The following is a 14,685-nucleotide window of genomic DNA, read 5'->3' as shown; positions in this document are numbered from 1 at the left end:
GGCACAGATTTAAAAACAGACAAGTTTCTGTAGTGGAAAATCACTGCACGGGCTCAGAAACACTTCGGAAAACCACTGTCTGTGAACACAGTTCATCACTGCATCCACAAATGCAAGGTAAAACTTTACCATATAAACAGAAGCCAGAAATGCAGCCGCCTTCTCTGGGCCCAAGCTCATTTAAGACGGAAGTGGAATATTGTCCTGTGGTCCGACTAATTTGAAATTCTTCTGGAAGATCACAGTTTAATGCAGTTCATGCAACACAATGGTAAACAGGCCCCTGTCCCAACTTTTTGGAAATATTGCAAGCATGAAATTCAAAATGGGCACATATTTTTCGAAAAACAATAAGATTTCTCAGTTTGATATGCTATCTTTGTTCTATTTCCAATTAAACATGGGGTTTACATGATTTGCATATCATTGACATTTACATTTTGCACATCATCCCAATTTTTTTTGGAAACAGGCTGTAGTTCCTTAAGTTTCCAAGATCCCAGTGTCCCTTGTTCCATGCTTTCTAGTTGCCCCTGTTCTTAGCTGCTGTTGGTTCCTGATATCCTGTGTTTTTGGTTTCTGACATCCTTGTTTCCTAGCTCCCTGTTTCTTGGTTCCTCAGGTTCCCAGTTGCTTGTTTCCAAATTTTCCATATTCTTCATTCCTTGTTTCCTAATTTTCTGGGTTCTGGGTTCACTGATTTTGATTTCCTGTGTTCTCGGTTTTCTTGTTTCCTTGCTCTTTCATTCCTAGTTCTGTGTTGTTAGTTGTTTCCTAGTTTCCAGTGTTCCTATTTTCCCAGCTCCATGTGTTCTTAGTTTCTTGCTTCCTAGATCCTTTGTCCCCATTTCTTTCTAGTTTCTTACAGTTTCTGGTTTTGAACTTGCCAGCTTGTTCCCAGATCTGGATTATCACAAATTAACCCTGTACACCTGTGCCCTGACCCTACTATGAACTACAACCCCAATTAGTGAAAAAGCTCAGCTCAGCCCCAGGCTGGCAAATTGTTAGTTCTACCTCTTAGTAGATCTAAAGATGGATGTGACACTTTGTAAACACTACCATACTGAGGTTTTGATGAATGAACACAATTCTAATGTTCATGGAAGATGAACTGCAATGTTTTGGAGCAGTTATGTACTGACCCTATCAGCACACGAACAAATGTAATGTGTGATATGATAATATTAGAGACTTTTTTCGATGCCCAGTGTGATCAGCATGCTTGAAAAGCAATAACAATTGTTGAGAAAGAGGGAGAGAGAGGAGAGAGAGAGCGAGAGATTGAGCCTGAAGTCGAAATCAATCTCTATGAGAATAAGCAGTCTAGATATAAGTGTGATTATATGAGCAGATAACTCCTTTCTTATCTGGGCTCAGAGTAGACTGCACTTCACAACTCAATAACAGCCAACAGCATCACATTACAGTAGAAAGCTGTCTGCTGTCTCCAAGACATCACCACAGTCAAGTCTCAGAGCACCAACTTGGCCAGCTTGTATGACACACACACACTGATCAGGCACAACATGATGACCACCTCCTTGTTTCTACGCTCATTGTCCATTTTATCAGCTCCACTTATTACATAGGTGCACTTTGTAGTTCTACAGTTACAGACTGTAGTCCATCTGTTTCTCTGATACTTTGTTACCCTGTTCTTCAGTGGTCAGGACCCCCATGGACCAATCACAGGTACATGGCACTCAGGTGCATTTACATTAACACTTACTTCAATGGTATTGAGGCATCACTGCTTACAATGGTAATGTGTTCAACAATAAATATTCTGATTCTATTCAGTCCCTCCCTACACACCACCAGCAACAGCAGCAGCAGGCAACAAAAGCAAAAGACAACCGAAAACACACCACAAACACACCGGCATTAGACCTTCCCTTCGTACGCGCATATTCACGCATTCTGGCTCAGTTCCAGCATCACGGGCCTGGAGAGGGGGATGAACATCATCTTCACCATGCTAAACACATGCAAATCCAAGCTCTGATCAAACACCCTTTGTCAATGGAGAAGCCCATCTTGGCTGGGGGCCGACCGGCCGGCCCGTGTCCCGAAAACCGGCGCGAGGACGCAACCTACAGAATCGTCTGCTGAATATGCAACGACAGGCACTCCAGAGGACACGAGAGGCCATTAGAATATGAATATGGGGTGTCAGGAAATGCAGGCAATGAGCAGCTCTGTCTCGCAAAGGCCTTTGTTACTCGGCCAAGGGCTTCTGCTATTGATTTAGCATATTGGTCCACTAAAGGGCATTCGCTCCAGAATAATCAGAACAAGGGAGATTAAAAACGTCCATCCAGCTGGGCTTCGCTGGCCAGCCTTGTCTTTTAGAGGGCGGGAAATGATTTATTTAAACCCAGCAGTAGGCGTGTGCAATCGGCTAATGGACAAGGTGCTGTCGCTGGCTAGGGATGATTGAATGAGCGTGTCTTGAGGTGCATGTTTATGTGTGCATGGAGCTACAATACCAGGAAACTGAATTAGTGGTTGAGTGTGCACATGTCAGAGATAGTGACTAACTCGAACTCGCTCATAAACGACACGCAGTCTGACCTTAAACTTGAGACTAATGACCTGTCTTATTTTGATAAATTCAGGAAAAAGGGTAAATTAATAAAGTCCTTTGTTTCCAGCCTCGCGTGTGATGTGTCCCGTCAGTTTTGCCACAGTCTTTACTGCAGTGCTGTTCTCCTGCAGCTCTCACTAGCAACAAACTCAATATAGCCTCGAAGTATGAGCCTTTTTCTTTTTTTTTTGTGGTGGACAATAACTGAGTATCTGAGTAAATGTAATTAGTTTCTGTACTTAAGTATTTTTTGGTGTATCTTTACTGAAGTTTCTCCAGTCTGGGCGTCTTTTTCCTTTCACTCCACTACATTTCAGAGTCTAATATCCGACTTTTTCCTCCTACATTTTGAGAAATCTGTCATTCCTTTTGGTTTCTGTGTGTATAAAAACGTAACATGTCAAAACGAAAGAAGCGCAAAGCCAGAGCACCAATCAGGGCCCAGCGGTCACTTTGTTTAGAGCTGGTTTTGACCTGTTGGTCATACCGACCCAGTGCAGCACGCGGTTCAACGTCAGCGCAGCAGCGTAAAACTTTGGGAGAGTCTGTTCAACATAAATGATGAACTAACCTAACTTTGTGTAAATAGAGCACAATATAGAAATATGTCCACATATGCAGTCGAGACTGACGCGGCTTTTTTCTGAATTTCTACAAACACCATTTCATTTTATAGTAAATGAGTTTGGGCTGGTTTATGTTTATGAACAGACGCCTACAGATCAACATAGTAAAGGAGCTCATCTGTGATCCTGAGTTTAAAGCCAGTTTTTATTCAACTTAAACTTGGAACGAAGTTGAATCAAGTAAATTACTCTTTTAGTACTTTTACTTTATACTTAAGTACATCTGAAGGTAAATACTTTAGTACTTTTACTCAAGTGGAGGTCTAAAGGGACAAACTTCTACTTTTACTGGAGTGATATTTTACCTTGGGGGTCTCTACTTTAACTCAAGTGCACGATTTGTGTACTTCATCCACCTCTGGCCTTTTTATAAAAAAAAAAATGTTTGTTCTGCTGGACAGAACTGATATGTAGTAAATGCAGAGTTTAAAAGTAACAGACAATTCAGGTTAAAGTTGCTCAGGAATAACATATTTATATCTTTTTATACATTTATCTGCAAACAAGCTGGTTTTATATTATAGCACGTTTTGATTCAATTTCAAATGTCTGAAAGGTAGTGCACACCTGTAGAGGACAAAAGCCGAATGCTATGATATTTTAAAGCATGTGATGTCAAACTAGCATGAACAAAAAGCTTTCAAAGGATTTAGGCAGTCGTGGGCTGGAGGTTAGGGAACCAGCCTCGTGACCGGAAGGTTGCCAGTTTGATCCCGAGGGCTGACAGCACATGACTGAGGTGTCCTTGAGCAAGACACCTAACCCCCAACTGCTCCCCGGGCGCTGTGGATTGGGCTGCCCACCGCTCCGGGCAAGTGTGCTCACTGCCCCCTAGTGTGTGTGCTCGTTAGAGTGTATGTGGTGTTTCACTTCACGGATGGGTTAAATGCGGAGGTAGAATTTCCCGTTGTGGGACTAATAAGGGTCTCTTAAACTATAAGGTAGTGAACGTATGTTCAGATTATGCTTTTCTTGAAGTTGGACAGAAAAAAAACACAAATGAGAAAAGCGCCTACCTGATGAGCCATTTGTAGAGTCCAACGTCAAAGTGTCTGAAAGAAAAACAAAGCAAATAGAAAATAAGAGTTAACACATTTTATTTTGGTATAATTTTCAGAAATCTTAGGCTACTACTGTTTGGTATTTTGCACTTAACAAAATATTGCCTAAACATTTATGGATGATTCTTCTGAACTAGTTCAAACTGCTGTGCTGGTCAAAAAGACTAGTATTAGCTTTTAAAGCATTAGGCCTTAAATATTTTACAAAGATTATGCTACAGTGTAATTAATCGGGACTGTAGTAAGCAAAATACATAAAAAATAATTTATACAGTACGTCTGTTGCGAGGAGACTGTCCCAAACCTAAATTTCCTAAATTTAGTTTCACTTGCGAAAATAATACATTTTTGAAAAATAAATAAATAAATAAATATCTTTAAAATTTCTTTTAAAGTGAACTTAAGCGACTTATGTGTTTAAGTTTTAAAGAAAAGAAAAAATAAATAAATAAATGGTGTCACTTTCATGTCACTACCGAAACGCAAAGAGTTTAAGTCCATAGGCGGAGCCTCATTTTAGCCACACCCCTGCATGTTAGAGCTGGAAGTGAGTGGAACTGCATCCTGGTCCCTCATGGCCACATGGTGAGCCATTGTTTTGAAGTAAATAACGTCTGAAAATCAGTGTGGAACATTATGAACTGTCACTACCGAAACACACATTTAACAATTAAGTACATTTTTTAAGTGTTTTAATGAAAAATATTGTGATTTTGTGTACGACTGTTCAAAGCTGGGTTTGCTAGTCATGTAGCAGCTAGCGTAGCTGAGCTCTGCTCAAAATGAGCTAAAATGGTCTCGACTGCAACGGTCACTACTGAAACATTTCCTAAAGTTTTGGAAGTGTTATGATTGTTTTGGTAGAGAATAAGTGGAATGTTCAGACATTTGTTGTAATAGAATAAATATAATTAAGATATACGGTCTGATTTTTCTGGTTTCCGGCTTCTGACTTTTCCGGTTTCAGCTAGAGGGGTATGAAGCCCCCCAACACTTGCCTGTGGAGCTGAGGAAATGTGTTCTCTGGAGTGACGGAGCTCCACCCACTACCTTTAGGATGAGCTGGAGTGACCCAGGACTGATAATCTCTGAAATGCTCTTGTGACTGAATGCAATCAGATCCTCACGCCAAGTTTCTGAACTTTGGTGCGGTTACTGCAGCCAAAAGGGTCAAACTCCCTAATATTGCGCTTAGTTCAGAAGCTTTCTGAGGGGACCTATTGCATCAGAGAAACCTGTGGATGTAACGATAAATACCACGCTGCGATGCTTCTACGAAGCCCTGATTGGCGTGAACGGGACAGTCTGCTCAAGGGCACATCAGCAGTGATCACTGCGACCTTAGATCCTGCTCTACAAGGTCAATTACCCCTAAAGCCCAGCCTCCGGTCGCCAGTCAGTAAATCCCAACAGCTCTGCTCCATCCCAGCCCTATTCATACAGCAGCGTAAATCCAGAGCCCCTGCAGGAAACAGAGCTATCCACTCGAGGACAGCATTCTTGCCTTAATGACATGAGCCACTTCTACACCTGTGCAAATAAAAAAGGCCCCTCGCACAGGAGACGCTTGGCGGAGCCACTTTAATTAATCTCGAAGGGCTGCGCGTGGTATCCGTGGCGACTGTCACTGTGTCCAGGGGATTGTGCCCAAACCCGGTGATCTGAGACCAGTTTGGCCTTTTCTCCTTTAATGGCTTAGGCTGGGACGGGGGAGAAGTGACAGCAGGTCTTCAGCCAGCATTTAAAGCAATGGGAGACAAAACTGCAGACCCTGAAGACCACAGAGCTTCACAGTTTGGGGGGGGGGGTCCCTCCTCTGGCACACCTGATTCAATTAGCAAGAGCTTGAGAAGGAGTTTAAAACGTCCAGGGTTGTGTAACTTTCCGAGAGCAGAGCTTTAGATGGAGTTTAAAGCAGCAGTTAGACTCAATCTTGGAGAGAGCTGTCTGAACGTGCACTTAAGCTGCAGCACTGTGTTTAGGCTATTATGCTATTAGCTGGCTAGAGCGCTAATTAGACAACAAACATCAAACATTCATTCATTCACTCATCATCTTAAGAGGTTAATCCAGATAGGGTTGCAGTAAGACAACAAACATATTCAGGGGAACAAAAAAAAACAAAAAAACATGATAAACATATTTGAGGAAAAAACGTACGTTAATTAAAAATGAAAAATGATGCAAAAACATCTGCATTTCATGAATCAGGATCGCTAGCTGAGCTGCAGTAGGTAGAGCTGTTCGCAGTGGTGGTGATAGAAACCAGACGTCTGATGAGTTTAATCACAGGCTTATTACATATTAAGGCTGATTATTCAGTAAACACATTGACTTCAATGCAAACTGGTTGACCTATTTGCACTATTTATACCCACAGAGCTTAATATGTATGTGGCTTATGTCACTTTAGTGTTCATTTCAGGACCTTCTTATATTTATATTATTTTTTATTATGCTGATTTTTCTACAATTAATGTTTATTGTTATGATTTTTTAGTGTCGATTTACATTTATGGCACTTGGCAGACGCTCTTATCCAGAGCAACTTACAGTTTTACATTTTTTACACAGGTAGGCCAAGGTAGTGTTAGGAGTCTTGCCCAAGGACTCTTAGTGGTAGAGTGTAGGGTGCTTACCCAGGCAGGGACTGAACCCCACTCTACAGCGCACAAAGCAGAGGTGTTACCCACTACACCAACCAACCTTTTAAATTCACACTTTTCCTGTTTACTGTCGATTTACTGTTATTTTTACACCACGGGGATCTGAGAGTAACGCAATTCCCGTACATATTGTAGTATTGACAATAAAGCTGACTTGACTTGGTTACAGACATGTGTATTATAGCTGGTAACCTTTAAGAGTGTGACAAATCAACAGAAACAAGACGGTGGATAAAAAAAAGAAAAAGGCCGAGTCAAAAAACAAAGCAAACAGTCAAAAAACAGGATACAAACAACAGGAATGAACGCTACACAACAGTACCTCGCAACTAGACTGAACTACAGCCCGGGCTTATAAACTAAACTATATGAGTCACATGAATACACCCACAGGTGAAACACATTACAGAGAGTCAGAAGTCACGTGATTCCCCAAGGGATGTATATCAGTCATGTGATCTCCCAGAGGAGTACTTGCCAGACGCGCGACAGAGCTTAATACCTTCACTCTACTTGATTAAATGACACTAACCAGTTATGAACATGCTGCCTGATGCCTGAGACACTGTTCTGAAATTGTTTTAGGATAAACGTTTGTCCTAAAACATACATGTTAAAATTCAATTCATGGCGGAGGGGTACATGCAGTGCGTTAAGAGGCAAAATAGTCCCAAAAGAAAACTTATTTTTCTAGATTTACCACTATCTTACCCCTATCAACGCTACATATTAAAACTCAGAAGACACGTATAGATTCAACTGTTGTGTCCGATAGTAAATGAAATGGCTATTTGTGTTGTAGACATTGCAAGCCCTGGTTCCTGTCGCCACTACTGTAAAGTTCCCCTACAATAAAGCATTGCACAGTGACTTTGTTCACAGCTGCAGTTGGCATATGATTTACATGACCAAGGGTTATTTCATTTCAGAGCAGGGAAAAGAAATTTTGTGGATGTTGAGTTATGGTGGGCCCCAGAAGTAAAAACGAATTTACTACCAATTTAAAAAAAAGAGAAAAGGAATTGTACATTTTTATTCAATTATTTTATTACTTCTACAGCAAGACACTAAGACTTCCACAGGTGAACTGAACAAGATTTCAGTTGCAGATGGCAGATATCACGCCTATACAAAAAGCCACATATGTTACGATGTACATTTTAGGACAGCATCTCATTCCAGACATCAGACAAAACAGCTTCAGGCAAAAACACATCTCAGTTCTACTATCAGGTTAAGCTAAGCGTCTACAGACACTACGGCATCAGATTATAAACTTCACAACTCTGTTCTTTATCAGTAGATCATTTACTCTCATGGTCAATTTCAAGATCCCGCTTCGGATATGCTTTACAGGGCAGTCGTGGGCTGGAGGTTAGGGAACCAGCCTTGCAACCAGAAGGTCGCCGGTTTGATCCCCAGAGCCGACAGTACGTGAATGAGGTGCCCTTGAGCAAGACACCTAGGCAGCCCTACCCACAGCGCCCGGGGAGTTCTGGGCAAGTGTGTTCACTGCCCCCTAGTGTGTATGTGGTGTCTCACTGCATGAATGGGTTAGACAGCGGAGGTGAAATTTCCCCATTGTGGGACTAATAAAGGTCACTTACTCTCAAAATAAAGTTTATTAAAACATTATTTCAGACCGCATTTAATCGTGTGGTTGGTTAGTGTAGTGGGTAAGCCCTCTACGCTGTAGACTGGGGTTCAATCCCCCACCAGGGTAAGCACCCTACACTATACCAAAAAGAGTCCTTGGGCAAGACTCCTAACACCACCTTGGCCTCCCTGTGTAAAATGATCAAATTGTAAGTCGCTCTGGATAAGAGCGTCAGCCAAATTCCATAAATGTAAATTTGCTATGGTAATTTCCAGTTATTTGAATAAGAGGACTTTCTTGGCAACCGCCTAATAAAAATGACTAATTGCTACCAAAACGGTGGATTCTGAGGGATTTAAACTGACTGTAAAGCGTGAGTAATAATTACATTACCCCATCATCCCACCTAAAACTAATCCTGTCCAAATAGTACTTTAACGAGATGTCCTATTAATGCTAATGCCATTGTGCGGGTGTTAACCTAACACTGATGTTCTAAGTGCTGTCAATGGCAATTAGATAGATCTTCTAGTGGAAGCTGAAAGCTGGTTATAGAACTAAAATGATGACCAGCAGTAATGAATCAAGCATTGCATACTGTTGTTGTCAGAAGAAAACCTTGTATATCCAGTATGGAGCACTATGCTCCACTTGAATATCATATTTTATTGTATTGCACTGTGTTTTGTAGTTTATTGTATTGTATTGCCTGGTGCTGCATGTCACAGAGTTCTGTGTCCAGCTCTGTTCCTTTTCTCTCTGTATCTACAGAGACTTTTGTTTCTAGCAGTGTCTGAGCTCAGGGCCGTCTTTCTCTCTAACCTACTGGTAACTAGCAAAGATGCTTTCTCTAGACAGACAAAGCAGTTCTTGTAAGTCGCTCTGGATAAGAGCGTCTGCTAAATGCTGTAAATGTAAATGTATCCAAAATGGCAACTTTACAGGAGAAGGAAAAAACCTACTTTATTTCTAATGCAAGTCAGTGGAACCAGAATTTGTCCCAAGCCGTTTTGAGTCATTTCTTTTGGTCCAATCTTCATGAAATTGACACACAATGGAAGAAGCAACAGGCATGTTCAAAATATGCCAAAAACTAAAAAAACGACAAAAATGGAGATAAAGTTCTCTCACGACAGTAGCGATATTCAAAATTATGAAATGTATAATTTATTCAATATAAACACATGCATAGTCTCGCCATGGTAAAACAGCCTTTTTTGGGGTAAAAAGGGTAAAAAGGTAAGCAGAGCCATCGTTCATAACCACCACCCCCTTCTCACTTGAACTCCTATAAAGCAGGAGTTACCTAACCCATAAAAAACAGGAGATCTCTAGACCTCAAACCTCCCGTCTCCATTCCACAGAATGACGAACTCCGCCAGGAATCCTCAGGGTTTGATTTGTCTCTCGTCAAAGAAAATATTATTACGGCAGAAAATCAATTCTGTCCTTTGTGTCTCCCTGTTCTCACAGTCTTTCTCGACGCCTCTCCCGCTCCCAGTCTCCCTTCCTCTCGCTCTCCCCCCAAAAAAAGTCTGTGCACCATAATCAGACTTCTGTGAACGAGCCCGAAAGGTCACATCACATCTTCTCCACTCTATATATTCCTTCCCTGTTACATTCTCGCCATCCGGCTCCATTCGCTCCCGTCGGCCGGCTGTAAACCCCCTCTGTTCTCGTTCGCTGTAATAAGGGAAAGCCATTGATTTCCTGTCACAGACAGAGGAATACAGGAAGATGGATGGACGGAGTGTGTATTTCACATTGTAACAGAAATGACTCAAATGTGCTACAAACGCACACACAAAAGGCTGCACTACGGCACTAATGAAAAACAGGACGAAAACAGCCCCAGGAGCTCTGATGTTTACTGCTGAATCTTAGCACTATGGAGGCCAGTTGACCCACCAATAGACCGGACGCGATGCAAGAGCTTCACAACCGCTCTGATCTTATACCCTTACAACACCCTGGCCTCCTCAAAAGCTGCCAATCAAACCAATTCACTGCATCACTAACCAATTCGATTATTCCTGTAATGGCTTATCGGTTTATCTATCAAATATTGCGTCAAAACCTCACAGCACTTTCTACTTAAAGGATCCATGTCCTATTTTTATCATAAATTACTGTTTTCCTTGTGGTATGAGGTTTGTGTGGGTTTATGTACCAAACCCAGCCACATATATATATTTAATATTAAAATGTTTTAACCTCTCTTTAACCCGTTTAAACAGTTGTTCTTGTTGCCTTAACGACTGATATTTAAGCAACAGAACAGTGCGCTATCATGAAATTACATCACAATTTTTGTCAATTGCTTAATTAAAAGGTAGACAAAGGTTTTATTGAAAACAGACTGCAAGTAAAAAAGCTGTAACAAGCAAGTGGGTGTCTCCTGACCCCCCACAGTGGACGATTGGATAAACCTGGTCAATAAAATACACAGTACATAATGGAAAAAATTACTTTTTCTATTAGACTGAAGGTGACAAAGTTTGTAAAATTATGGTTAAAATGGCTCAACTATATAAAGTCTGTAAGGCTAGTTTGTAGAGACACAATGTGAGTGAGCACTCCCTCTTTTTCCCCTGACAGTTATCTATTTTGTTTACAGCCCCACTGTGATGCTGTGCAAAATGTAAATAAAATCTAAATGCAATGATATGCAAACTATTTAAACCCTATATTTAATTGAAAATACTACAAAGACAACATATCAAATGTTAAAACTGAGAAATGTTATTGTTTTTTGAAAAATATAAGCTCATTTTCGATTTGATGCCAACAACAGGTTTCCAAAAAGTTGGGACGGGGGCCTGTTTACCTCTGTGCTTCATCACCTCTTCTTTTAACAGCACTCTGTAAGAGTTTGGGAACTGAGGAGGCACTGCTGTAGCTTTGAAAGAGAAATGTTTTCCATTCTTATTTTTGATTTCAATATTTCAGCTGCTCAACAGCTGAGAGTCTCATTTTTCATTTCATAATGCGCCAAATGTTTTCAGTGGTGACAGGTCTGCACTGCAGGCAGGTCAGTTCAGCATCTGGACTCTTAATACAGAGCAGTGCCGTTGTAATACATGCAGAATGTGGTTTGATATCGTTTTGCTGAAATAATCAAGGCCTTCCCTGAAAAAGACGTCGTCTGGATGGCAGCAGATGTTGCCAAAACATGTATATATCGTTCAACATTAATGGTGCCTTCACAGATGAGCACGTCACCCACGCCATGTGCACTAATGCCCCCCTAAACCATCATGAATACTGGCTTTTGAAATGTGCACTGATAACAAGCTGAGTGGTCTTCAGCCAGGAGGACACAGTGTCCATGATTTCCAAAAAGACTTTCAAATGTTCTTGACCTTGGCTACACATTTTGTGCACTGGACACATTGAGCTGTGCATTTTACCAGAAACAACCAAACAGATCAGAGTCAGAAAGGGGACCTGACTGACCCCAATGCTAACTGATGACAGCAGAAATCAGAAATCTGTGGCTGAAACATCTTCAAGTCCATGTGAAATGTAAGAATAAAACATACTTTATTCTATGTAAAGAAGCACAAGATGGCAAGCTAATCAGGACATAACATAGCCCTACCCCACCAATGCCCCGAACTCAATCACAGCCTCCCACCAACCAGGACTCAAATGAACTGACCGGTATGACGTTTATAGACCAACCACTTAATGAAATCCAAAGCTTGCCAACTCTTTGTTGACTTCAGCACTTACAGCACAACATTTCTGGCATGTCATCAAACATTATGAGCCTTTAAGCCATCGTTAAGGATCTACAGCGTCCCTCGGCTCCCAGCTCTAGCACACAGACTTCAGGTCAGGCGGCTAAGACGAACGGAAGCGGTGGCAGAGCTTTAACTAGCTGCCTGTGGCTTCGTATCGCTCTCAGCCCGCAGTCAGAGCTTTCACGGTAAAAGCTTAAACCTCCAATTAAGAAGCACTGCATCGAGTAGCAGTTGTTAATCAACCCTGGACAGATGTTTCTAAATGCCAACGTTGTCACAAGAATGCAATCGCAGATAAATTCCACAAAACAACACCTCGACAACGTGCACGTCGTCTGTGATCTCTGTTAGCAAACACTGAGCAAGTCCCAGGGCAGCCGCGGTGCCTTCTCAGCAGTTCTAAATTGGAGCTTTAATAGCCCTGTGGCTAATTGCATATGAGTGAAAACAACAATCCAATTCCCAGAGAGAGAACGAAGCCATATGCTGGCCAATAATATATATATATATATATATATATATATATATATATATATATATATATATATATATACACACACACACACACACACACACACACACACACACACACACACATAAATATCTGCCTAAGAGCCAGCAGGGAAGGAAGGAAAGAAAGCGGATGGAGATGAATAGATGGGAATCCAGTGAGTGGATGCTTTCAGATGGAACCAGAGGATATTGCTAAAGATTGCATGCGAGAGAGACACCCTAAGGACAACCAGACATGAAGACGTCTGAGAAGTTAAGCGAATTGTTCCAAAAAAAAAAAAAAAAAAAATCGAGCAATTAATGCTAAACAGGCATCGCTGGAACCGCAGCATTATTTTGAGAGCGGGAACAGGTGGCGGCACAGGAACAAGAACGGCGGAAAGCATTTCATCAGCTGAAACGACAAAAGAGGACGGCGGCCCCTGTGTGCATGCGCAGAAGATCCTTCAGCTTTTGCAGAAGAGCATGATTTATTCCAGCACTCTCTGCCAGCCGTTATAAAAGACTGGCAGAGCTGTGAAAAGTGATGTGAGGTTCAAATCCCAGCCGTGCGGCACGCTGCCTGTGCTGAAATCTCACTTGAAGGGAAGGATCGACGTGGTCAAAACATGGCTCAATGCATTCTCCTGTCAGTGTAATGAAGACTGTGAGGCCCAGTATGTTTTCACCAGCGTTATGTATTCTTATACATGAGAATATGTTTCATTTGAATACACAGGAGACTGATGGCCACGCCATCCAAACTACCAACCAAGTTTAAAGAAGATATTAATAAAATATATGGGATGTATTATTGGATAGAAGATAAGACAGCCCTTTATTTGTCCCACAATGGGGAAATTCTCAGTGTTACAGCAGCAAAAGGACAGCAACGAAAAAAAGAGAAGTAGTAACAAGAAGCAAGTAATTAACTTTAAGTTTTATACAGTTTGTTACTTGTTACTATGTAGATAACATCCATCCATCCATCCATCCATCCATCTTCTAAGCCGCTTCTCCATCAGGGTCGTGGGGGGTGCTGGAGCCTATCCCAGCAGTCTTCAGGCGGAAGGCAGGATACACCCTGGACAGGTCGCCAGTCCATCGCAGGGCAGACAGACAGACACTCACTCACACCCAGGGGCAATTCAGGACGTCCAATCAACCTGACTGCACTGCATGTGGGAGGAATCCGGAGAACCCGGAGGAAACCCACACAGACACGGGGAGAACATGCAAACTCCACACAGAGAGGACCCCGGTCACCCGGCCGGGGAATCAAACCCAGGCCCTCCTTGCTGTGAGGCGACAGCGCTACCCACCACGCCACCGTGCCGCCCACATGTAGATAACATATTAAATATATATTAAAACTAAACTTGAAAAATATAAACTCTATCCTTCAGTTAAGTTAAGTGATACTTTTTTGATCCCACAACCGGGGAAATTCCACCTCCGCATTTAACCCATCCGTGAAGTGAAACACCACATACACACTAGTGAACACACACACTAGGGGGCAGTGAGCACACTTGCCCGGAGCGGTGGGCAGCCCTATCCACGGCGCCGGGGAGCAGTTGGGGGTTAGGTGTCTTGCTCAAGGACACCTCAGTCATGGACTGTCAGCCCTGGGGATCGAACCGGCAACCTTCCGGTCACAGGGCCAGATCCCTAACCTCCAGGCCACGACTGCCCAAAGAATAACAAAATAAAGAATAATAAATAAATAAATAAACTAAGATATTTACAATGCAAGGATATTTTGCCTCCAATAATAACCCACTTGGATTAAGGAAGGTGAAATAAAAATTTTTTTTAAAAGTGAACAAAGTTTTCAAAATTAGTTAACAAAAGGTGATTAACGGATAAAGAGACAAATAAAGAGACAAATAAAGAGACGGATAAAG

General features: G+C 41.9%; 1 protein-coding gene across 3 annotated transcripts in view; it reads right to left on the bottom strand.

Moving 5' to 3' along the window:
- The window catches only part of hhat (hedgehog acyltransferase), a 108,869-nt gene that overhangs the window by 37,645 nt on the left and 56,539 nt on the right, over positions 1-14,685 (bottom strand). For all 3 annotated transcript variants that reach the window (XM_017702547.2, XM_037541714.1, XM_017702548.2), the window contains one exon: positions 4,233-4,268. In XM_017702547.2, the coding sequence (XP_017558036.1) occupies positions 4,233-4,268 (36 nt within the window). The remainder of the gene's footprint in view (positions 1-4,232; positions 4,269-14,685) is intronic.

The sequence above is a fragment of the Pygocentrus nattereri genome, chromosome 10 (assembly GCF_015220715.1).
Source record: "Pygocentrus nattereri isolate fPygNat1 chromosome 10, fPygNat1.pri, whole genome shotgun sequence".
Taxonomy (NCBI): domain Eukaryota; kingdom Metazoa; phylum Chordata; class Actinopteri; order Characiformes; family Serrasalmidae; genus Pygocentrus; species Pygocentrus nattereri.
This window is presented reverse-complemented; position numbering and strand designations above follow the sequence as displayed.